Source organism: Barbatula barbatula (assembly GCF_947034865.1).
Source record: "Barbatula barbatula genome assembly, chromosome: 25".
NCBI lineage: Eukaryota > Metazoa > Chordata > Actinopteri > Cypriniformes > Nemacheilidae > Barbatula > Barbatula barbatula.
In genome coordinates, this window is record NC_136788.1 from 8,938,683 (window position 1) to 8,963,810 (window position 25,128).

Consider the following 25,128-nt stretch of genomic DNA (forward strand, 5'->3'; position numbering starts at 1 on the left):
AGTGCCACTGAGGAGTTGCACCATGTGATTCATGTGAACAGCAGAGAGAGACAGAGTCTGGTGTCCTCTAGGGCAACGTCCCCATTCTATGTTTCAGACTGGTTACATAGGGGCCCATGACAGACACTTCGGAGCAGACAGTGAAAGATGGATACTGTAAGTAGAGATGATTTGTTTTTTGCTTTGTGTTATTGTGATGAGAGCTTGGTCATATCATAGACAGCAAAATTTTGGTTTGTGCTCACAAATTTAATAAAACATTAAAACTATAGTGCATGATTGAAATGTTACGTATTTTGCTGTGGTTATTTCCTATTCATTGCAGCAGAATAAAAAGAGCGCTGAGGAGGTTCTGGAAGGTGCAGAATTGGCCCCGGCCCAGTCTCTATGGACCACAGAGGCCAGCGGATCAGTTCAGCTGAGAATAGATGAACTCTGTCCAGAACAACCCATTACAGTTCATCAGATGTTTATGAGCTCGGTTAAAAAGTACGGAAACCTGCCTGCCCTGGCAACAAAGAGGGGAAACAAATGGGAAAATATCACCTTTTCGGAATATTATCGCCTCTGTCGAATGGCGGGCAGAAGCTTTTTAAAGGTGATCTGGATGAATTCAACCACACACACACACACGCGCATAAGAAGAAGTATAGATTTTGTGGATAAAGTGTAGGTTAGGGCAGGCTGTCACAATATACTGGCGATGACATGTGAGAAAATAATGACAGAATTTTCATTTTTGAGTGAACTATCCCTTTAAGTTATTGTATGCATGAATGAACCTATGATTTTTAATACATGCATGTTTAATCACTTCTTTAGCTCGGTCTGGAGAGGTTCCACAGTGTAGCCATCCTGGGGTTCAATTCACCCGAGTGGTTTATATCTGCTGTTGGAACTGTCTTTGCAGGGTGAGAAACACATCTAAAGCACTTCCACGCCATGGTTAACCCTGGTCTAAGCAACATCTGATACATCTAAAACTTTTCTTCATTTTGCTAATGTAAAATCATGATGCCTAATGTATGCGGTGTCAATGAGCTCAAGGTATCAGACTCAAGGAAACTTTTAAAGATTTTAAATATTTTGAAATGTAAAAGGAAACATTATTTTAACAAAGTAGAGGTACAGTAGATGTGCCGAGTCACATCATCATTTTTTGACAGGGGTATTATGACGGGCATCTATGCCACCAACTCCCCGGACGCCTGCCTCTATGTTGCAAGGGACTCCAGAGCCAATATCGTCGTTGTGGAAAATCAAAAGCAGTTGGATAAGATTTTGCAGGTAACGTAACATTATGTCTTTTTGTTTTTCTAGAACATACTCTGAGAAATCTAATGCTTGTATTTTCTTTATAGGTAAAGGGTCAGCTGCCGCACTTGAAAGCCATAGTTCAATATTCAGGATCTTTACAGGAAAAGTTACCCAATGTTTATTCGGTGAGTGTCCAATGTGACTTTGTACGGGTAACAATTTCACCCAAATGATTACATTTGATGTTGTTTGACAGTGGGAGGAGTTTATTGCACTGGGCCGGGAAGTTGAAGACCAAGAACTCAATGACATCATCAGTAGCCAGAGAGCCAATCAGTGCTGCGTTCTCATTTACACGTCTGGGACTACAGGCGTGCCGAAAGGAGTGATGCTCAGCCATGACAACGTAAGCATTTTTGTGTCTTTCACAAGAGTTAAAATGTGTTTTTTTGTTTGTCAACGATTTTTGCATTTAACAGATCACATGGACTGCCCATCATGCCAGCAGAGCTGGAGATATGCAGCCGGCTGAGACCATGCAAGAATCTGTAGTCAGCTATCTTCCATTGAGCCACATTGCCGCTCAGATATGTGACCTATGGACAGGGATCCAGTGGGGTGAGCTTGTGTACTTTGCTCAGCCAGATGCTCTTAAGGTAAATGTAGAATTTCAATTATTATACAGGTTAAACATGAACATGCATTATTCTGATTTAGTTGTTTTTCACCATTCAGGGGAGTTTAATAGACACACTAAGAGAAGTGACCCCTTCGTCCCACATGGGCGTTCCTCGTGTCTGGGAGAAAATCATGGAAAAGATCAAAGAGGGGATTTCACAGTGTGGATACGTGAAGAGGAAACTGGTGACATGGGCCATGTCTGTCAGCTTGGAGGCGAATCAAAGACTCACAAAGTATGGATGGTGCAACCACACTGAAGACTTTCAGCTGTCTACGTAATGTTTAATATGTTCTGATCATTGTTTTCACAACAGGGATGAGGAGAAATCGTTCCTCTTTACGCTCGCCAATAGTTTGGTCTTGCAGAAGATTCGTGCCGAGCTGGGCTTTTCCTGCTGTCAGAAGTTATTTTCGGGGGCCGCTCCTATCGGAAGTGAAACACTTCAGTTCTTCCTCGGCCTCAACTTACGGCTGTATGAAGCCTACGGCATGAGTGAAAGCTCGGGACCACACTTCATGTCAAGTCCACACGCATACAGATTTCAAAGGTGCATCTCTTTCAGTCTTTCAGACAAATCAAAGATTGTAATTTATGAACTTTGTAGAAGGCATTAAAGGAACAGTTCACAGTCCTTATTTACTCACCCTTGAGTTGTTCAAAATCTGTATACATTTATTTGTTCTGGTGAACACAGAAAAAGAGATTTGGAAGAATGCTTGAAACCACACAGTTCTTGAACACCATTGACTGATCGTAGGAAAAATTACAATGGTAGTCAGTGTTGCCCCAGAACGGTTTGCTTTTCTACATTCTTCAAAATATTTTCTTTTGTGTTCAACAAAACAAAGAAATAAAACAATTTTCCTACTATGGTAGTCAATGGTGGCCAATAACTCTTTGGTTACAAACATTTTTCCAAATATCTTTCTCTTTTTCCATCACAACAAAGACGTGTATACAGATTTAGAACAATTTGAGGGTGAGTAAATGAAGACAACATTTTATTTTTGGGTAACTGTCCATCGAATGCTCATATTCCCTAATATTAGTTTTCAACTTGTTCTGTAGTTGTGGTAAGGTGGTTCCAGGCTGTAGATATAAACTAGCAAATGTAAATGCTGACGGCATTGGAGAGGTGTGTTTCTGGGGCCGTAATGTCTTCATGGGCTTTCTTAACATGGAGGATAAAACAAAGGAGGCTTTGGATGAAGACGGCTGGCTCCATTCTGGAGACTTGGGAAGGGTGGATGAAGATGGCTTTCTTTACATCACTGGAAGAATAAAGGGTAATAAACACACATGTTCTATTTTAGGATTTAATCGCATCTCGATTAAGTTCTTAATTTATTTTCATTCAGAGCTCATCATCACGGCTGGAGGAGAGAATATTCCTCCTCTTCCCATAGAAGATGCCGTCAAACAGGAACTGCCTATAATCAGCAACGCCATGCTGATTGGAGATAAGAAGAAATTTCTTTCCATGATGCTAACACTAAAGGTACTTTTTCCTAGAGAACAGATGCAATCTGCCCAATAAACCATTAAAACCTGCTCTCTTTCTTTAATAGTGTACAGCCGATCCAAAAACAATGGAGCCCACGGATATTCTCAGTTTAGAGGCTGTAAAATATTGTGAACGCTTAGGAAGTCAGGCAACAAAAGTGTCAGATATCACCAGAGGAAAAGACAAGCTGGTGTACCAGTCTATTGAAGAGGGTATCGCAAGGGTCAGTTCAAGAGCAACGTCAAATGCCCAGCGCATTCAGAAATGGACCATACTGGAAAAAGATTTCTCAATTTGTGGAGGAGAACTAGGTAAGTGCTGTACACACGCCATTAGGTTTACCAGATTTGTATATTAGTAAATATCCTCAACCCCAGATTGTCAAAAGTCAAAATCTTAAACGTGTTAATATGAGACTTAAATTAACAAAGAACCAATAACTGTTAAGAAGTTTTAATTAAATGTAATATTAATATACAATCAAATTTCAATCGAAAATAAATAGAAACCGAACACAGACCGGAAATTAACTTCTGACCAGGCGCTTGCGTCTGATGAAACCATTGAAAGTGAATAACTGTTTTTTTTTCTGGGGCTGAACAATACTTGACCTCAATAGTATTAATCCCTTTGACCATAAAAGGAGATATAATTTATAAACTCTCTTTTCAGGACCCACAATGAAACTACGACGCCATGTCGTATTGTGGAAGTATCACAACAAAATAGAGAGTTTCTACAGAGAATGAAAAACTTTTTCTACCATTTTATAGTTTTTTTTTCTAACAGCATTACGTTGATTTTTATGACATAACTAAATATAATATTTAACAGGGGTTGTATTTTCAAAACATTGGTTAAATATTATATGAAGTGTAATGTGTGTTTCCATGTAAATTGTTTATGGATTTTTGTGAAATTCTGAACAAGCATGAAATAAAAAATAAATATACCATTTTCTTTTTGCCCATGAAAATAGAAGCTTATATTCCAACTACATTCATGTCTTAATAGTATCATTCATTTCACAATTTATGCCTGGGTTCAATACAGCATTGAAACATACATCTGAAGCGCATAATTTAGAACCCTGTAACAATACATTTATCACTCTTATAACCAAAAATCTTTTAAAATAACGGTTAACAATGTTTTTGATATTCTAATTTGCACAAGATTACTCTGTCATAAACCACATGACAGGGTGGCAAATTAAAATGCATCAACCCAGAAAATATCAAGTCAATAAATAGAGTATAGATTACGCAATTCTTTTTTTGACAGATTAAAACAGCTCACAAATACAGTCACCGAATGACGATCTTAAGACAGTGTTTTGTGGTTTTGGAGAAAATACATAGACACTTAGGAGATAGTAGAATTGTGCGCAGATATGAGAATGATACGAAGATTAACTTTTTTTGAGTGTGTGTCCTTTATGGATTAGATCCAAACACAGTTAGCATTAATTTTCGACAAAGCCACATTCAGTTCATGTCCTGCACCCTTCTGCAAATATCACCCGTGAACTCTGAGCACTTCGAGTTTCCACCAAGATCTTTGGTCAGGACCTGTGACAGAAGTAAACAAAACAGTTATTGAACGTAATACTTTTCTTTTTTTTCGTACAATGAAAATGACTGGTGCAAATCTTACTTTCTTGTCTCGTATAGTGTCAAAACAGGCGGTCTCGATCTTTTGAGCGTGACTGTGCAGTCCCATGTGGCGCAGCATCATGACGGCGCTCAGCAACAGGGCGGTGGGGTTGGCCAGATCTTTGCCTGCAATATCAGGGGCGGTTCCATGTACCTGTCACAACACAGTGAAAGAGCCTTGAAATGCATGTGTAATGTAAGATTTAAAGCATCACAATTATGATATTTGACCACTTCATCGCAAGGCTAGTTTTAAGGCTGTGTAACAGGATCATATACGTACTGATTCGAAAATAGCAACTCCATTGGCTCCAATGTTTCCACTAGGTGTGACTCCAAGACCGCCAATCAACCCGGCACATAAATCACTAAAACACATAAATATGTAAAAATAAGATCCAATTTAAAGTCGAGCAAATCCTATATAATCCTTATATTATGATTATTCACCTCAAGATGTCACCATAAAGGTTAGGCATGACCAACACATCAAACTGAGAGGGATCTTGCACCATCTAGTGGAGAGTAACAAAACGGTCAGTGAGTTCGGAACAAACCATTAGTTACCATGACTGTTAGATAAACATTTACATACATTGAGGCAGACTGTATCCAGGTACATCTCTGTGAATTTTATATCCTTGAAATTCTCAGCCACCTCTCTGCACTTCCGCAAGAACAGACCATCAGACATTCTCCTACGGCACAAAATAAAAATGCAATGCTTAGATAAATTGACCACCTCATCGTTTTCTTGGTCTTTGGACATTAATGACAAGATCTTTACTAAAAAGAATCCAATTTGTGGCATTATCACACAGAATCCACCTTAAGTCCATTTCAGTTTGCATCTTGAAAATCTTGGTCAACATTTTAAGGCGACACTCACATGATGTTGGCTTTGTGAACCGCCGTGACGCTGTTTCTTTGGTTATTCCTGGCGTATTCGAAGGCGTACTCAGCGATACGTTTGCTGGCGTCTTCTGTGATCAGCTTAATACTCTGGACAACACCATCCACAATCTGAAACAAAGTCACAGACACAACAAAAACACCACTGTTTATTCCACCACGAATAAAAACACCCAAAACGATTTTGTTCAGATTGGGAAATGGTTAGTTCACATATGGAAAAATGACTATTTTCTGTGCAAATCTGTAGTATGCACAGCAAGTGACATATGAACAAGTAAGTGTGTTTAATATCCATACATCAGTCCTGAGCGTTTACGTTTATACATTGTTCATACAAAGACAAAGGAAAGATTGCACGAATGGAACATGATGACACCAACAAGGTCATTTTTACATGTAACGCTCACGCACGATGAAGTGGGACCAGAGACGACGGATTTATGACATCAGTGTAGCACCTACCTAATGAACAAACAGCCCTGATACATGAGCCCACTGAACTCCCGCTAGCGCTGCGTGAGGAAACTGTTCAAAACAGCATTAGACGGCACAGGTGCGGATGACAACAGGGCCACCTTTGACATTTGTGCAGTCAGCGAATCAGCTGCTGGAAAAGATCTCTCCTACTGCACAAAGGTCATCCTAAGGGGGCCTCTCAAGGGTATAAATAAACTTAAACATTTCCAATAAGAAGCATGTGAACTCCTGAGTCAAACCAGCTTGAGAAATTTTGGTATGACCTCAAGAGTGCGATTCACTTCATGAATAATTCTGAACTGTAAAGCGTCCGCATGCTTTTTCGTGCAACTGTGGGTCTTTGAAATGGAAATTTAGATGTGTAAAAAAACAGACCTGGGATGAGAGTTAGATAGTTTAAAGGGATGAACACACATACCACGTGTTCAATCCCGCTGTATTCTCCTTCTGTGTTTTCCCGAATGGTGACCAGATCGACATCAGTGTAGGGCGTTTTATAGCCTTCAATGGACACGCAAGGACGCACGTTGGCGTACAGGTCAAAGGTCTTCCTCAGCAGGAGGTTCATGGATGGGTGACCGGCAGCGATTGGTGTTTTCAGGGGTCCTGCGTAAAAATAATAGAGGTGAAATTTGATGGTGACAAATTAAAAGATTTGAATGTAAAAGATGCGAGATATCAACAAAACTACCTTTTAATCCCATTTTGTTTTTATCCATTGATTCTTTGGCCTCGGGAGGAATCATCCATTTGCCTCCGGGCCCCTTGATGGCAGTGACATTTTTCTCCTCCCACTGAATAGGGGCCTTGGTGAGACAAAAAGGGTTACTGTACCTTTAAATACAGCTGCTCAACTCACAATACAGGCAAATGATGACTTAAAAATAGTATAGACACAAAAGATTTTAACCATGTATAATGTACATGTTGAAACTTGCAGCGCACCTGCACTCCAAGTGCATAAAATAGAAATGTACCTTAGCTGCCTCAAATATCTTCATTACTGCAGTGGAGATCTCAGGACCGATTCCATCTCCAGGAATCAACGTCACTGTTTGCATCTGTCATTAAAGCAAATAAAACAGAAAAACTATTCAATCTGAATCTTGTTTCATCCCCCATGTTGTTTCAAACTCACGAATACAGATGTTAGACAGAATGAGTTCCTATTCACTTTCATAGAAAAAAAAGAGCATTGTCAACGGATCAAGCATTTTGGAGCGATAGTAAATAGAAAAATAGTATTTCTGGAAACGCTTTCTACGCAAAATCAAGTTTAGACAAGTACTTCAAGTATTTGATGATAATGTTGGGCGTCAACCATACTGCAGGCTGTTTTAACTAACATCTCCAGAACAGCAGCAATGGCAAAAAAAGCACATGGTTTGAGTTATTGCTTTGAATGTCATGTGTAGGACTGACAGGTTCTGCCTTCCCCCAACACCAACAGACCAACCTTGAGCGTGATAAATAAACCTGTCACAAAACATACATAGTTTCTGCATGTGAAATGTTTGTGACTCATATGGTAAGCCCAGGGCCGGGCATTAAACTCTTAAGATTTATGTCTTCAGGACAAGTTAAACTGATTGTTTACTTGTCTGAAAGCTTTTAGAATTTGTCCCGAACTGTATTTCTATGATACATCACGAATAAAGTCAACTCTACTGTGAATGACGATTGATTTCCTCTCAATGTTAACACATATACAGTACAAAAATAAAAGTGAAAAGAGTATATAAATCGTATATGCAATTGGTAAATTGTAGCATAAAAATAACAAAATAACGATTCCAAGCACTTTCAATGACAGACAGTGAGTGATTATTATATCAATGTTTCATAAATAACTTATTGTTTACCACGTATAACTATAGCTGAGCTTTCATCACTCTGGTTTTATGCGCATTTTGAAGTTTCGCATCAGAAACGAGTATTGAAAATGCCAAATTTTTAAATAACGAATACTTTTTTTTTTTAAGTTTACACGCTCCCTTGACAATTAGGTTTTTTTTGCGAAGAAAGGGTTTATGCAAAAAATGGGAGAGGGAAACGCATTTAATTCATTCCTCCAAAAAGTCATGTAACTGCACTATGAGAGGGTGTAACCCGACTATCACTGAACTGTTGTACTTGTTATGGTCATTGTTAAATGTCTGAGCAAAAGAGTGCCTCCCAGAATTGTCACGACTGCGTTTCCCAAACAGCATGCATCCACAAAAGCACCGCATTTAATGCGTTTCGTCTGCTTGCACGAGTCATTATTATATATTGAAAATTATTATATTCAGTGGCTTCCCTTACTTTTCTTTCTGATATTTAGTGCCAGTTTAATAAAAAGTGACGGTTTACTAGTTGGATGGAAACGGTAGTTATTTGCTAATGTTTTTTGCAATATTTCTATGTTATAGATCATTTCTGTGTTATAACTTACCCCTCTGGAGAAGGTTCTGGGCTGCGGGGTCTGACTCTTCATAGCTCCCATCACACGGGACACCTGCAAAGATCATTACAGACAAACAGATCAATAAAACTAAAAGTTATACCAAGCTGAGACTGAAAATAATACCATCGAAATACCATTTGACATCCAAAAAAAACATAAAATGAGTAAACTATTGTTCTGCATGCAAACAAATATAACCTACAGATTTTCAAAAAAACTTTCTGAATTTACTCTATTGTACTATCACCATAGCAACAAGCATGAGGAGACTGAATTACACGAGGGACCGGTCTAAGGCCATCCTGATAAAAAGAGATTACTTAAATGATTGTTTATTATCTATTGCCATTTATTAAGTGATATATTATTAAGTAGTAAGGACTTATCCCAGGTGTAGGATGGGTGGGGGGGGGGGTTGTTTCATAAATCCCAGAGAAGGATGTATTGTATATTCATACAACATATTCAAATATCAGTCTAGAACTGAAATGCTATTGCCAACTCAATTGATGGAATTTTTGAAACAAACCCCTCAACAGCAGATAGCAGATCTGAAGGGGACATCTTTGATTGTGATGTCAATGGGCTCTGAGAATTGGTACACTTAATCCACATTTAAAACATACGGATGTAACAGCATTTAAAGTGTCACTCGTTTTATACAAAGATGCAAGCGATTGCTTGAAGATGTCACTTGATTTGATTATGTGTTACCTGATAAATAGATTATTTATTTATTTTCGTTTTATGAGTGTGGGGCTAAAGTGTCCAAATACTTTTTGGGACCACTATACGCCACATCTGTAGAAATTGTCTTGATGGTCTGTGGATATAGAGAGATAAAATCTTCAATCCAAACCAAAATGGCACGGTGCTTGTGTGTTATACCCCATCAGCTCTGAGAATAGAGTCTGTGCAAACATTCATCTTATAAGGGGTCAGGATTAACAAACAAAGGTGCTTTTCTGTTACCATCAACCAGTCCTTAATCATAAGTGCATAAAGCCAACATGACGAGGTGACCTTCATCCAGCAGATTCCTAACAGTAGGTCGGTTAGTTGGTGTTAATACTTCTCCTAACACATCAGTTTTGCACTGGTTTCACAAAATCAATGTCGTTCACATCTATCGCAATTTATTTTCTAAATGTCCGCGTCAGATTTGCCATCTTTAAAAACTACAAGGGTCCAGTGCAAGCTAACGCGTTAGCGCTGATGCTTCTCTTACTTCCGGAGACCTGCTCGCGTCATTTATCCCAACGCCGCATCTCTCGAGAAGTTTGATCAGCTGGAAAAGGTAAGAATGACGTTTTAATTTCACACAACCTTATCCTATGTCTATCTAAGTTAACTGAATGTTGGCTTGGAAAACAGAAAATGCGTAGACGGGGAAAAGTGCAGGAAAATGTTCAGCATCTGCGCTAAAGCACCCGGGGTTTAACCTCGGGGACTAACTTATCCATGAGATACTTCATCTTCATTTCATTCGTTTTCCTCCATTACGTGTTGATTTCAGGGTGTTGGAGTTGTGTTAGTAGTGTTAAATGCGTGAAGGCTGTTGTTGAAGGGCATTGCAGCACCAGGGCCGCTGTGGCATCTCTATCCCAGCGCAACGTTTTAAGCACACGTGACGTTATTTACCTACATTCCTTATGTACAGTCTTATTAGAAACAATACAGAGCAGATTAATATGGCGATATATGATATAGTCCTTACCGTTGACCTCCACGCGTTTCCAGCCATCCTGTGCTGCTAACCGAGATCTGGCAACTACTAGAACTCAATGCAGCTATCCGGTGTCTCACTAGTGTCTGCTATGAGCATCTGGGGTTGCCAGATATTATACAACCCAACGCGAAATGTGGTAGAAACAATGTGTTCAAGACAAGTTGAACTTGACGTTAGTGTGGCTTTGTGAATACATTAATGCACATTCATCAGACGTGTTTATAAGTGTATAATTTTTATAAACATTTAAATATTTTAATCAGCATGGAAAAGCGGTACTTATGAGAATTAGATAGTGGGAAATTGAACGGGGTTATCCCGAGTTGGATAATTTAAAAGTAAATGTATGAATGTGTATAGATTCGTTAAAATGGTTTACAGCAGTTACATCAGAAAAATATAAATAATACATCTTCTGAGCTTTGACTTTTTTTCTCTACTCTAAAACAGATTACACCTAACCTGGCAACCCTTGGTGCAAGAACGCTTTCTACATGCGACTGAAAGTTAGCAGACTTTTTGTGTTACTCCCCCCTACTGATCTGGATGTCACAATACACTTTCCTCAAGTATAATTTTTTTTTCTCAATACAATGAAACATTTTTATCTGGTGAGTGAAACTTCAAACAAAAAGTAACAAGAATGAGCATACCAAAAGACACAAAAACTTTTATTAGCATGTGTTTATCCAAGTAAATGAAAATGCAAAGATGCAAGGCAGATCATATACCGTATAATACAATATAAATGTAGTGAAAAGCAATACGCTGGTTGAGCAAAGAAAAAACAAGTAGCCTACAGTATTAAACAAACAGGTGCATTCAAGTACAAAAATGCATCCACAATAAAAAGTAAAATAAAAAACATTGTGTAAAATGTAAATTAGCAAGTGCATCATGGGAAAGCTTTGAGAACAAACAATACAAGTGCATCACTTTTGCAAAATATACAAATAGCAGCATTTTAAGCATAATTAAGTGCATTTTAAAGCATATGTAGAATACACTTGTGTTAGGAGTGCAGAGTGGATTTGTTTGATTCTGAACATCCTGAGACGACTTTTAGGGTTAAGTCTCTCTCTAAATTGGAAAACCAGAAAAAGACTGTAGTCTGTAGACTGTGTAGTCACTTACCCTCAAACTGCAGGCAACATGGAGCATTTTGGATTTCTGGCACCGGTGATGAATCAAGCATATGGATTTTTAAAAAGACAGAAAAAGCTGTGGAAAACATATGCATTTTAGCAAATGGAAACATAATGTTATTGAATCGCCAGATTCAAACAGCATACTGCTTTGGTTGGTTTTTGAGACTGATGGTTCTTTCATTTTGTGATATCACATGGGCTGCTCTGCAATTCAGCAGTCTGCATTCATGAAGAACATCTGTTGTGAGAGATATAGGTTGCCAAAATCAATGGATTTCCAAAAGACCTATGAACAAAAAAGTGGTTCTTTGCTCGTAATCATAGGGGAACCACTTTTAGTCCTATGTAGGCCTATATCTTGGTGCTTCAGTGGTTCTTCAGAGGTTCTTTGGGGTGACCTAGTTGCTATATAGCACCGTTTCCGTATAAAGAACCTGTTAAGCCCCTGTATACAGTAGTTCTTCAGTGGTTCTATTTAGCACCTCAGTCATACCAAAGAATCGCTGAAGAACCCCTGAAGCACCAAAATATGGTTCTTTATAGCGCTAAAAGTGGTTCCCCTATGATTACGAGACAAGAACCACTTTATCGCTATAAGCACTGTTTGTTTTAGAGTGTAAAGTGTACATTAAATAAAAATCTGTGATTTTTAACCATACCACTGAATTGTTTATAGGCTTCATCAACAATGGCATTGTTTGATCTTTTTATATCCCAAAAACCATCGTCCACCCAAGGTTTGCACTCTGGTACGTCAGGAAGTTGACAATTTTTAAACAAGCCAGCTAAAACCAAAATAGAAAATTGGTTACAAAACATTTTTAGTCATCTAATTCATATAAAATGATAGAAACAAAGACGGTCAGTGTTTAAAAAGAGCACTAAAATACATACCTTTAATTGTATCGTCAATGTCTTTACATAGTTGATATAAGTCACTTCCTCGTCCCACAACCCTTTCCCCTGAAGTGGCACAGTAAAACAATATCTGTTCAATTTCTTGACAATTTCACCCATAAAACGAAAAAGACAAAATAAGCTGAATTCCTTAAGTCAGTTGCATGTAAATCGGAAATGAAAAAAATCTTACCATCTAAAACTTTGATGCTCGGGAACATTTCAAGAAGAATAGTCCGGTATGAAGAACTTTTGCAGACTACAACAAAATCAACAAGTGAATTTGAGGAAATGCCTTACAGTATCAAATATATTGGAGTAAGTATTTAACTAAGCTAAAAAAAACAAATTTCTAACCTGGGTTGGAGTAATTATAAGTGTTGTCCTTTAATCTAACGCTCTCCAGTCTCCGTAAAGACTTGAGGGCGTGGAGATTATCAATACTGTTGATGCGATGGAACATGTATGACATTAGCAACCTATTGATCACTGTATACTTTATTAATGATGAGCTGTAATGATTAAAATATAAGTTTACCTCGGTATAACATTGCCCGCCAAATTAAGACTCTGCAAACTTTCACAGCTAGAAAGAGAATCTGAGAAATAAAAAGATTACTTAACCGGAATCAACATATCACAAGAAAAACTGCTCAATTGTCATTTTATTAACAGTTTACCTAAATTAGAGATCCTGTTGGCTGATAAATTAAGAACAAGAAGCCTTCGCAAGGGTGAAAGAGGCCCCAAATTTGTGATGTTATTGCCCGAGAGGTCCAGCCTCTCTAGGTTTAAACACTCCCCTATACATCCAAGGTCATATATTCCTGCAATATAAAAACAGTATTATGCTTTTGTGATGTACATCTTAAATCAGAGGTCTCCTTAATTTATGTCATCTTACCTAAATTCCTCAGTTTAAGAAACAAAATAGATTCCAAATCGAACTCCCCTGTGCGGGACTTCAGAAGCACGTTGGTGATTTTTGCGCATTCAGTTACTGGAAGGTGAGGAGAAATGTGTGATTATTTTATACAACACAGTAGATGAAACATCGTGACAGCACTATATAAATAAAACAGAATTTAATTTAATCTACAGTACAATGCAGCACCTACTAAACCATTTAAGTTTGATCTGTCCAGTATTGTGAAGAGATAAATATAGCTCCATATTTAGATATAGTTCATATTTAATTCCATCTGATGTGTTCTCTATCTCTTTAATATCAGATTAAACCAGCTGCTGGTTTCCTGGGTTTAATTTAACGCCTGGCAAATATTCAATGTTACTCTACTCACCCAAACCAAGTATACACTTGTTTTCTGCAGTGATACAAAATAACAGACATAGGCTACTGTGTAATTTATCATTACTGCAGCCCTATCCTAATCCAAATCTTGAAAGATGCGTTTTCTTTTTGCATTTTAATAACAAAAGAAAAAAAAACATTACTCAATTATTAACCATTTATCAATCCTTTGAATACATTCGAGTGTCCTTTCCTGTACGTCTACCTTTAGGACACAATTATGTCCCTGAACTATTGCTAAGTATACACACACGCACACTCGGCACACAAAGTAGCAGTTAGTTAAAACGAGCAACAAGCGACGACTGCACCACAGGAAACCCTATTCTGGTTAAACTGAAATAATAACCCAAGACTGCATTTAATTAATCTTCAAACATATGAAATAGATTGTATTAATGTACTAATATATTTCATATTTAGTATTTTTGTCAATCAGCACCACATTGTGTGGACAGCTACCGCTGCTAGCACGCGCTAACGTTTATAAAACATGTACTTGCGAGTAACTCACCGTTGTCCTTTTCCCTCTTGGAGTCCATTGTCCTTCAATTCATGAAGTCTTTAGGTGTTTACAGCATGAGACTGATGTATTGTTTATTAATGATAGACAAGCAAGCTGTAAGAAGCACAGGCAGATCTGAGCAGGTGTGACGGTTAGCGCTGCGGCTAGCGTTACGGCAATGCCTGCCCTATATACCGATGCTTTAAATGCGGAGATTATTTTAGAGCCCTGTTGTTTTACTGATCGGTTGGTGTATTTTTATATTCTGTTGACGCAAAAAAAATAATGATGTAAAGTTCGGAACAGTCGGAAGTTGTCCTTCGTGCGTTTGCATTGGTTGCTTGGATGCTGTCATGGATACGGCATGGGTGCTCATCATGTGCTTGTCAATTAACGATTGATCAATGGAAGATGATCTTTGAAAGATCATGAATGTCAACAAAATCTTTTAACATGATAACGTAAGCATTTGTGAAAATCACGAACATTTGAAGAACCTTACGAACATCCTGAAAAAAAAACAAATGAAACCATTATACAATTCTAAATGTTATAATGGGATTTAAGATCTCGTTTTAATGAAGATGATATGGTCTCAGTGGGTTTCTTCTGGTAATGTGTTGGATCCTTTAGGTGTGATGTTATGGGTACACAACATCATTAAATGTCCAAAACATACCACAAAAGGGACATTTGTATAAATTTCTGACGGCTGATATTTGATATTATTATAACTTCTATTAATAATACTTTTGGATAGGCCTACTACGATCAATACAAATAAACCACAATTAAATAATTTTTGTGTATAACAATTGAAGATATAACTTTTTTGTTTAAATCCATTTTTTAAAAACACTAGGGGGGGGGCTCACTATAATATATTAGAGACATTACAGAGTTTTGAATGCCTTTCGTTTAAACGAAAATCGAATCGATATAAAGTTCAATTTCTTTTATTAAAGGAAATAAAACAGGGTTTTATTCCAGAATATTTACATCAGCGTAGTCGATAAGATGTTGCTAACAGAAGGATCAAGTTTATTATATAAATGCACTTGGTAGAATGATAGACGATTTTATTATCCAAAACACCAAAACGTATATGTTTCCAAAATAAAACAAAACCACCATCAATAATGACGATATAACCCGTCGATTTACGCTGTGTGGTCAATGCCTCCCTCTAGTGGTGTAAAGGTGTTAGTTAGTTGAAGACTCATTTTCATTGAGAATACCGTCATAGTGAGTGCGGACAGCGGTCGGTGCTTAATCCGACAATACGATTTTATTCCGCGTGCCAGGATCCGTCCTCGAGGAAACGTTACACATCAGAAAGTATAGCGTTTCTTCAGCTGTTAAAGTATTCATGGAGAGTGTCGCCTTTACCTTCAGCAGGCGTCGGTTACTTAGAGAAGGACTGAAATTTCATGCCGGGTCCCAATTTTCTCGACTGGTCAAACCGTGAACATAAATGCCTAGAACAGAGAAGACGCCACGAACTTCCAATGTGATGCATCTTTACGATAGGAAAATTACTCGACGAAGATGGGTAATAAGCAAACGATATTTACTGATGAACAGCTAGATGCCTATCAGGTAAGAGTCTTTGTTTTTTCATTGCTTTCAGACACTTAAATGTACAGGTAAACTGATGAATAGACAACGTCAAGTCTTGCGTTACATTTTGGGCTAAATCTGTCATGTTTTCTTTTTACATTCTTTGCAACATGTTACTACGTTTAAAATATGACTAGTTTATGTTATCCCATCACTTATCTTGTTGCAAGAGAGAATGCATTTAAATATATTGTTTTATTACATTTGTATAAAGGAAGGAAATATTGATGACCAAAACATAAAAAACATCATTTTATTGTCAACGTCATATACGGTTACATTTTTACAGTCCTCAGATTGTAGGATGGACTTTTGTCAATAAATACATGCAGTAGACAGTTTTAGCATACTGTACATTCGACGTATATAGTCATATTGACATTGTGCTTGATCCCCATTCTGTGCCTCTTATAGATTCTCCCAAAAAACAATTAGACCACTGCATGTGAACCTCACTGCATGTGAACGATAAAAGAAAAATGCAATTTTATTTCGTAACACTGAACAGATTCTGTAATGTTTCCTATAATGCAGATTTCACAATCAGTAATACTTGCTCCTTTTGTGAAGCTGAAGGTCTGACCATTGAGGCATATCTGCGAGGACATCGGATCATTATGTTCTAAAGCGCTTATCCTCCTTGTGTGTATGTGAGAAGATCTTGCTTTTGTTTTCTGTAACATTAGTCTGTCATGCTTTGGCGAAACATCATCTTAGTCTGTTGCTCAAAGCTGTACTCAAAGAATCTTAAATATTAATAGGCTACTAATCTAAGATACCCAGATACTTCATTCTGGTTAGTTGGCTGTAGGATTTTCTGGTTGCTTCGCCTACCGAACACTTGTTCTGTTTTGTTAATATGGGAGTATGATGAAACATTGACGCCTGCAGAAAAATTCTGTAAATATGTTATGGCATTCGTTCATGGAGTCAGATATCCATGTGCATTTCCCATCTGTCAATGATCAAAGTGCATTGTACAGATCAATGACGGTTGGCAACAATGGGACTTGTTGTGCTCTTTAATCACTGGGTTGTAGTACCTGGATCAGTGGAGCTTGGCCATTTGGCTGATAGATCAGTTCCTCAGACCAGCCATCAAATCATTTCATCTTGCCATGCATATCAAGTATAAATCTTCCTTTATAGTCATTTTAAAGCATGTTTTTATATTGCTTTCTTTTTGATAAACACATATTTGTATCCATCTTCTATTCATGAAGATTTACTCACCCTCATGTTGTTACCCACCCCTTTAAGTTTTCTTATTCAGTGAAACACACAGATTTCATATAATTCCTATTTCTATAATGTCAACTCAGCAATAAAATCTCCACAAACATTGTCCAGACAGCTCTTGCACTGTGTAAAAACCATGTAGAAATCTACATTTTTATTCATCAAAATATCCAGACTTGGCTTCAGTTATTTTTATGTTTGTACATGTATTTATCTATATTTAACAATTATTAATTTAAATGTTTATACATTTTTATATTTTTCTTAAATATGTGCATGTACGTGTATGTTTTATAAATACTAAATTACTTTGCACAGTACGCAGATATAACTTTTATTCTGGATGCGATTAACCGTTTGGCAGTCCTAGTAATAATATCGAAATAGACAGAAGGTGTTGCATGCCACCAGCTTAAATATATTTATATACTGTCTATATTATAAGAAGTGAGTCATAATTCTGGCCAAGCAGCCATTTCTTTTTTCCAACATGTAATGTCCTTATTAGATATGTGGGCTGTGTTCTGTCTTGTAATAATTTACCATTGGCTCATCTGTCTCGTAGCTCTGGCCTTACCTCACATCACAGATTCAAGCCTCAATATTTCAGATTAATGAGCAATTAACAGCACTCAAAGGCTAATGCGCGTAAATCACGAGACGGTCTTCTGCGCGGCTCAAGTGATTTGGAGGAATTATAACTTTTTTGAGAAGAAAGCTGGCCGGTTGTTCAGCGGCAAGCCAGGTAAACATCATAAAGTAGAGGTAAATCATGAGCTAATGAATCTGTTGGCATTGCTACAGCACAGAAGGGAGTCACAGATCTGGGAATAGCCAAAGAAGGAGTTTGCAGTGACCTAAATGCGTAGAGTCAAGCCAAAATAATGTAGATTAATTTTCTTTCATCACATTAAACGCTGAAATTGTGAACTCCAAGTGGTCGTGTTCCAAATAAGTCACTTCAGCTTCCACCAATGTAGGCAGTAGACAGCAGAGCTGCTTGTTTTCATTTAATGCATTTCTCAAAAGCTGATCGAGCTGATTTTCTCTTTTCTCTTTTCTAGGATTGTACTTTCTTTACCCGCAAGGAAATCCTTCGGTGAGTACTGTAAGATCACCCTGTGACTCTTACCATTATTTAAAATATATACACATCTACCTCCGTTTGTTATTGTTAAACGTGCCTTTTGCAGCTACAGCGGTTTTGTTACGATACTGTGTGTTTTAACGGTTCTCTCACCTCTGTCGCCCCCTCACTGTCCCACTTGACTGGCTCTAACTGACCACGTCTATAAAACCTATATATCTCTCGCTCTTGTCACCCCATTCATACAACTCTTTTTTCCCTCTCAGCATTTTAGCTCCAGTGATATTCATCCATGCTCATTCATTCAATACAGTCCACTGGCTATTTAATAGCCAGTGGCATTAGTATTCCATTCACATGCTGTGCACCATTTATTTGAAATGCATATGCTTGCCTACATCAGACCGGAGGTCTAATAAAGACGACTTCACCATTGTATAACGTTCAGATTATAAGACTTGTCCTTTTTATGTTAGCCACTTTTTTTATGCAGATATAGGAGCAGTAAAGCCGTCGAACACCTAAACCCTGTACCAAAACATAGTGACCTGCCTTATGTATACTGCCTACATAGTCAGCTTCCTTCTGAGGGAACAGTTGTTGCTAAATGTGGCAACTAACCAATTAGAATGAAGTACAGCTATGCTGTTCAACAAGCATTCACGTAATGCAAAATATGCTAAATAAACCCCCGGGAGACTGCATTTATTAATATTATTTACTAGGATAATTTAACTTGTTATATAAACACCATGTACTACTGTGTTTTACTTTTTTGTGTTCTTCGATTTTTCTTATTTCCTCTTGTAATGTTGCTTTCGAACAGTGCACATTGTGAAAAGCGCTTTATAAATAAAATTCACTAAAATTGAATTCTTATTAGATGGAATATTTGTAGCTTTTGACAATTATGGATCAAAAAACTTCAGTTTTTGCTTCTCAATCGCCATCTCTGTTTGAAAAATGAAGTTGCAGGTTACACACGAAATCGTACACTGTAAAACAAATCGCATTAAAAACAGTAACAGTTTTTTCATGTAAAATTAAGTTTTTCATGTTTTTCCTGAAAGTGTGCAGTCTTTTTCTGTTATTTGTCACTTTATGCCATATTTGAAAAATACGTGGCAAAATCTGTCAAAAACAGTAACATTTTGTAAAATTACTGTTTGTTTTTTAAGTGTACCCACCAGCTTAAGCTTGACAGTAATTTTGACTTAAAAACAATTTATATGAAATATTTTATGTATGGAAATGCTTGGAAAAAGAGCTCTATCTCACCTTACATCTTAGAATGTGATTTCTTCAATGCTTTTTGTATCAGGCATGCAGCAAGCAGCAGAGCGTGTAATTGTCTCTGGCCGCTAACATTACATCTCTTCCGTTATAAGCTTATTGTGTTATTACCAACGCTGAAATGGCCAGCAATCTCCGAGAAGCATTCCCTTAGTGTCTTCCCGCCAAAACACTACATATAAAGCTGTAACATCGTCCCAACGCAGCACTCTTCTGTCAGGCAGTGCTAAGCGGCTTTCAATCAGCAAGGTTTGTTCCTACGATGAATTAACATGAGCTCTGGTCTAAAACTGGAAGCTATCACTCAATTTCTCTGCCAAACGCAAATAGACCTTGTGGCTGCTCTCCAAAGGTTTTCTGCATGTAGCCATTATTTACCGCAGGAATTACGGATGATGTCAAATGACATGCAGCTGCTGTGTTTCTTGGCATTCTGTAAATGTAACAATCATTCACAGTATTTCTGATTAAAGTAAAAAAAGATTGGGTGTATAGCAAAATTGTTCATTCATCAAATGTACATTTCGTGCATTTAAGCAACAATGTAATTTAATGTAGAAAATATTATTTGCCATAAACATATACATCTTTTTATAATATTATTTTTTGTTTCTATAATTATTTTGGTATTATGTTATTGTATTATGTTATGTATGGTTATTAACATACTAATTAAATAGCAAATAAACATACGATCTTATAACTAAAACTGAATCACAAGATAGTTGATTAAAATGCTATTTGCATTACAGCTTCTGCAGCAAACACAGTTTTAGTTAAAGTGTGGATCATTCAAATGATGTGACATTTTTCAACTTTTACTAGTAAATAGACTAATCATGTTGTTTATGAGGCAGGGTTTATGTCAGCAGGGCCACTGATGTTGTCTGTAATGGAATTATTGGTCATAAACTGTGGCAAGGTTCTACATAACTATACGATTACAAGTGGGAGGTCAAACCAGTAGAAATATTTTATGTTTCCCTTTGTATGTGAGGAGAATGTGAAATAGGTTTCATCTCAGTGTAGCAAACACTTTTTATTCACCTTAAAAAGGGTCGTACCACAAGAAATAAAACTTTCAATGATCATTTAAAATAAAAAATACACAAAAAAAAGTGTGAACACAGTGTAACTTTAAGAATTCATTCCTACCCAGTTCAAAATACAATTTAAAAATTGTAAATTTTATAATTAGTTCAAGTTCTTTATTTTGATTGGTCAATAGTTGTGCTTTATTCGCAATAAAACGCACTTCATATTGCGATTCAGTGGCTGCATCTCAATTTGAAGGCTGCTTCCTCTGGAGGTCGCATATGTCGACCGCCTACGTAATCGGGGTTGCAGTTAAAAAGCGTTTAATAATTAAATAAAGAAATTCCAGGGTTCAGGAAAAGATAAAAATGGGTCGAAAACAACAACGCCAAATAGCATTAGACCTTGGTAAAAAAAAAGAAATAAACATAATACTATACTGTATGATATTGTATGTTTTAACAGATTATTTAGTTTTGTTAAACCATGCTTTTATTCTATATTTAAACCCCTTTTATTTAAAAATGTAAGTTGCAAACAAAATTAAATAATGTTAATACAACATTTCCACACCACAGCAAAAAGGGATTTTCCAGAGCGATCCCTGACTGTTGTTTGGCAGCCAGACTGACTTTGAGTTCTTACTTTTTGCTTCAGTAGTCCTGTAAACACAAATAGGCTCAGTCACGGATATTGACTCGACTATATTTTACAGCTCAGCTTAAACAGGCCAGCCATTTGTTATAGCTCCTCAAATCCAACCACTTCTCCTGTTACTATTGCTTTTTGTGCTACTTATTTATTGCTTCATTTAAATATATATATAATATTTACATTTTCAGATTCGAGATGATTGAATGTTCATATGCTGCTAACAGGTCTGTTTCACTCCTACGTTGATTTCTGTGCGTGCTAACTAGAGTCAAGCAATATCAGTCCCAGAGTTTATGTTTGTTATTTGACCTGTCGTCCGTTCGCTCTATGCATTAGGTATAAATTAAACAAATAGCTTGTTTTCTTTTCTAATTGGATTGGCGTTATTGCTCTCAGGTTTCAGGATATGCTGTTAATGTCGCTGCCGTTTGAAGATCGAGTGACTACTTTAAGAAATTAAAAGCAGATACAGGAGAAAGAGGCGCTGGGTCGGGTTGCAGTCAAACGACCCAATTACGGTAATACACGGGCTCAACGGTGAGCTCCGATTGGCTGATGTGTAGCTATAGCTTACTTCCCCCAGTCTGACTCATGGGCAGGACGTTTCCAGTGTCAAAGGGTTACATTCTGCTTCTGTTTGTTGTCACATATGTTATGGAAATTCAGTTGGCACTTTGTGACAGTATCCTCCTAGATTATGGCTAGATTTGTTTATTTTATTTATTTGAATAAGATTTGAATTTAAGTGTTGTTGGCACAATATTCATGCATTCATAAATATAAGTGATTTGTTAAAGAAAGCAGTTGGCATCGAATTCCTTTAAGGTGTCCGTGTTTTCAAGATTAAATTAAAGGGCTTGGCAACTTTATTGTTGGAAATATAGTTTCTCTTTAATCATCATGAGATCAGAGGCACTGCTTCCAATGTTCCAGCAGTTTCTCCTGATGTCCCTTGAGCTGTCTCAAAGCTTTCATTACCAAGCGCGTTCCACCAACCAAAGTGATCCGAGACAAATGAGCTGCATCTTTCATCGAGCCATGCAAACTCATTTTCCCTTCCGGTATCAGACTACATGAGTTTGCTTTAATTGCCGCGCGAAGTATTTTGAATAAAGCTTGACAGATCGGCCTGCTACACCTCATGATGCATTTCCAGGTGTGTGAGCTTTGAAAGTATGATGGGATGGGATTCAGGGCATTATGCTGCGTTATGTTAAGAGGATTTACTGCATCTCTGTTTGAGTTCTTGGCGATGGACACAATGACAGTTAAATTTGATTTTATTGCGACTGTGATGGACGTTTATGTGGATGCTCTTCTATAACGCCGGCTTGAAAAATTTGAAATAAGAGAGTTCATACGGTACGGGCAAACTGTATGCCACAGTATTTAAGTGAGGTATGAGGTCGACAAGTACGCAGGTGTGCCAATAGGTCATTATTGGCATGCAAGTGTTATGTGTGAGCCAAAGAAGTATGATGTTTACTTGATTTAGTAGTTTAAGAAATGGTGAAGTTTGGTTGCCAAATTTGGTTGTGGTTGTCAATTTCAAGTCAATTTTAATGAAGCCACATGACTCGTACAGCAAAGTGCCAGGTTTTGTGCATCATGTAGAACTGAATTGAGAATGCAATTTGATTTCTGGAATTAGATATGTTTAGTAGATGTCGCTCATAGACTTCATGAGTTAAAAGTCGAGGATAAATCTTTAAAAGGACCTTTTCAAAACATCATCAGTGTTTGTGAGACTATGGGTTCTTAGGTGTATATGTAAGTCAAATGAAATTGACATATTTATCAATATTTTCATCTTTCATCTTTCTATATAACGTTTGTTTTACACCTTTCTTACACTGTGATGGACCTGATGAATTTAATTCACTGAATTCCACTTCAGTGATTTACAACAAAAATAAAAACTGGCACCTCGTGTTATTAGGTTATCCAGTCCCTGGTTTATATTACCTTTCCTGTTTGATTTAGCAAAATCCCATCGCTTGTTTGCAAGCAACTTTAATGGAAGGCCTTAGTTATCATAATGAAACCCATCCTACTGCTTTAAAGTCCCCTGGTGACTCAACGTGGGTCATTCCTGTGACAGTGAATAAGCCTCACCGTGGCACGTGGGCGTGACGCATTCAGATATTTTGTCAGATGTGTGCATTCAAGCCGAGAAACTTTTGTTAACAGTCGGCCCTCTAAACTGGATTTGCAACAGGGAGAAAAAAACCATGTGTGTATTAACAGGGCTTTCACACATAACGCAAGCGGGTTAATGACATGTTTAATGCATTTGTTTCTAATGACCATTATAGGCTCTGCAATGTTGCAATGAAGGCCTTTATCTTCAATCCCCAGAGCGCTCTGTCATCTTCTGCCATTACCCCACTAAAGCCCACACACCGTGTGCTATAATGCATCACGATGCTTTTAGAAAGCTGTGTTGCATTCCAGATGAAAATGACCTTGATTGTATTAGATACATGTGGCTGTAAATATCCTATAGCTGTTCAATGAATTGGACTACATTTATGGAAAAGGAAACATTTTCATAGATACAGTATATCATGGTTCAAATATGGTTACTGTTGTAAACCATGGTTAATTGGTTTATCTGTGCAAAGTTATTGCAATGTTGTGGATATGTTTCTAGGGTGTTCATGCTGCACTCCAAACCATACAAGATTATTGTTATTTTTTTCATAATATTTTGTTTCATATTTGTCTTTTATTTATTTGTTTTCAGACATTGGTCAAATTAAAAATGGATAGAAAGTAGGCAATTGTTCATAGTCAGCAAAAGTGTACCTTCATCTGAATAATTTGCTCATTCAAGTAGCCTACTGTTTGGAAATTAAGATCTCTTCTGAAACTTTGTGAGACACACAAAATGAAAACCAGAAAAAGTCATAATTTGCTATCATTTTATGTTAAGTTTTTGCTGTCTTGGAGAAGAAACTTAAATATTAAAGACATTAATTTTTGGAACCAGAGTTGTTATAGTTTTTTAGTTTCATTCATATTTAGAATTGTTGAGTATTGTTTTAGCAATTTTGTCAAGTGCTTTTGTTATTTGTCTACAGCCCTGATTTGCATAGCAACTGTAACACCTACTCCCGACCTCACTTTCAGTAATGTTATTTTTCATTTCTATAATGTCGTGCTGTCATCCGGTGTTCTGTAAATGGTTCCGGCTCTTATGTACTGTACGACGCGTTAAGCCGTTTTGATTCATTTGGATGAATTGTCCCACTGCAATGACACTGAGATTGGTTTTGATAACAGGTCCAGTGGAGCATGGGAAACAAAATGAACAATCACCGGCAAACCTAATGGAGTCTTATACTTTATCACCTACATAAAACACTCTGTTACTGTGCACACAGGCGCACACAGGTGCAATCCGCTACACTGCTATACAAGGTTAGAGAAGGGTTATCTGCAATCATTATGGATTGGCTTGTATTTCCTTGCATCCTGATTGGATGCCTGTGGTGCAACATGAGATTTCTCTCTAACAGCAGAAACACTAGACAACCTTTCTTTCTTTCTTTCTTTCTTTCTTTTTTCTCTCGGCAACTTTAATTTCATCCCATCATCTCCCGTGTCCCTACAGCCCTGGATTTTACTGAACATCTGCTACATCATCCTTGGTGTTTTTTTTTCTCTTGCT

The 25,128-nt window shown here is 37.3% G+C and overlaps 4 protein-coding genes across 6 annotated transcripts in view; 2 read left to right on the forward strand and 2 right to left on the reverse strand.

The window, feature by feature from the left end:
* Nucleotides 1-4,439, forward strand: acsbg1 (acyl-CoA synthetase bubblegum family member 1). The gene is made up of 13 exons (XM_079449856.1): nt 1-156; nt 326-598; nt 823-911; nt 1,167-1,287; nt 1,362-1,442; nt 1,514-1,663; nt 1,737-1,913; nt 1,993-2,171; nt 2,253-2,486; nt 3,008-3,225; nt 3,298-3,437; nt 3,508-3,754; nt 4,116-4,439. Exons 1-13 carry the CDS (start codon nt 148-150, stop codon nt 4,190-4,192), a joined length of 1,995 nt encoding a protein of 664 aa, XP_079305982.1. The 5' UTR covers nt 1-147; the 3' UTR covers nt 4,193-4,439.
* Nucleotides 4,122-11,132, reverse strand: idh3a (isocitrate dehydrogenase (NAD(+)) 3 catalytic subunit alpha). 2 transcript variants are annotated; one of them, XM_079449857.1, is made up of 12 exons: nt 10,654-10,755; nt 10,165-10,224; nt 8,925-8,987; nt 7,468-7,551; nt 7,182-7,296; nt 6,909-7,096; nt 5,988-6,121; nt 5,694-5,796; nt 5,549-5,613; nt 5,382-5,466; nt 5,100-5,252; nt 4,137-5,014 (listed from the first exon to the last, which is right to left on the reverse strand). In XM_079449857.1, the coding sequence occupies exons 1-12, from the start codon at nt 10,678-10,680 to the stop codon at nt 4,931-4,933; spliced, it is 1,161 nt and encodes a 386-aa protein (XP_079305983.1). In that variant the 5' UTR covers nt 10,681-10,755; the 3' UTR covers nt 4,137-4,930. The 2 variants fall into 2 exon arrangements, with proteins under 2 accessions (XP_079305984.1, XP_079305983.1); XM_079449858.1 differs by lacking the exon at nt 10,165-10,224 and having other exon boundaries at nt 4,122-5,014; nt 10,654-11,132.
* cib2 (calcium and integrin binding family member 2) overlaps nt 10,140-25,128 on the forward strand; it is a gene marked incomplete at its 5' end in the record, with an annotated part of 23,724 nt that continues 8,735 nt past the window's right edge. The window contains 3 exons of one of the 2 annotated variants that reach the window (XM_079449859.1): nt 10,140-10,233; nt 11,116-11,276; nt 18,451-18,485. In XM_079449859.1, coding sequence (XP_079305985.1) covers nt 11,259-11,276; nt 18,451-18,485 — 53 coding nt within the window. Of the gene's footprint in view, nt 10,234-11,115; nt 11,277-16,075; nt 16,127-18,450; nt 18,486-25,128 lie in introns of those variants that run through there. The other variant, XM_079449860.1, reaches the window with a different exon arrangement.
* On the reverse strand, nt 11,311-14,891 carry lrrc61 (leucine rich repeat containing 61). The gene is made up of 9 exons (XM_079450871.1): nt 14,537-14,891; nt 13,615-13,710; nt 13,391-13,537; nt 13,249-13,309; nt 13,068-13,153; nt 12,904-12,969; nt 12,708-12,776; nt 12,473-12,598; nt 11,311-12,051 (listed from the first exon to the last, which is right to left on the reverse strand). Exons 1-9 carry the CDS (start codon nt 14,562-14,564, stop codon nt 11,945-11,947), a joined length of 786 nt encoding a protein of 261 aa, XP_079306997.1. The 5' UTR covers nt 14,565-14,891; the 3' UTR covers nt 11,311-11,944.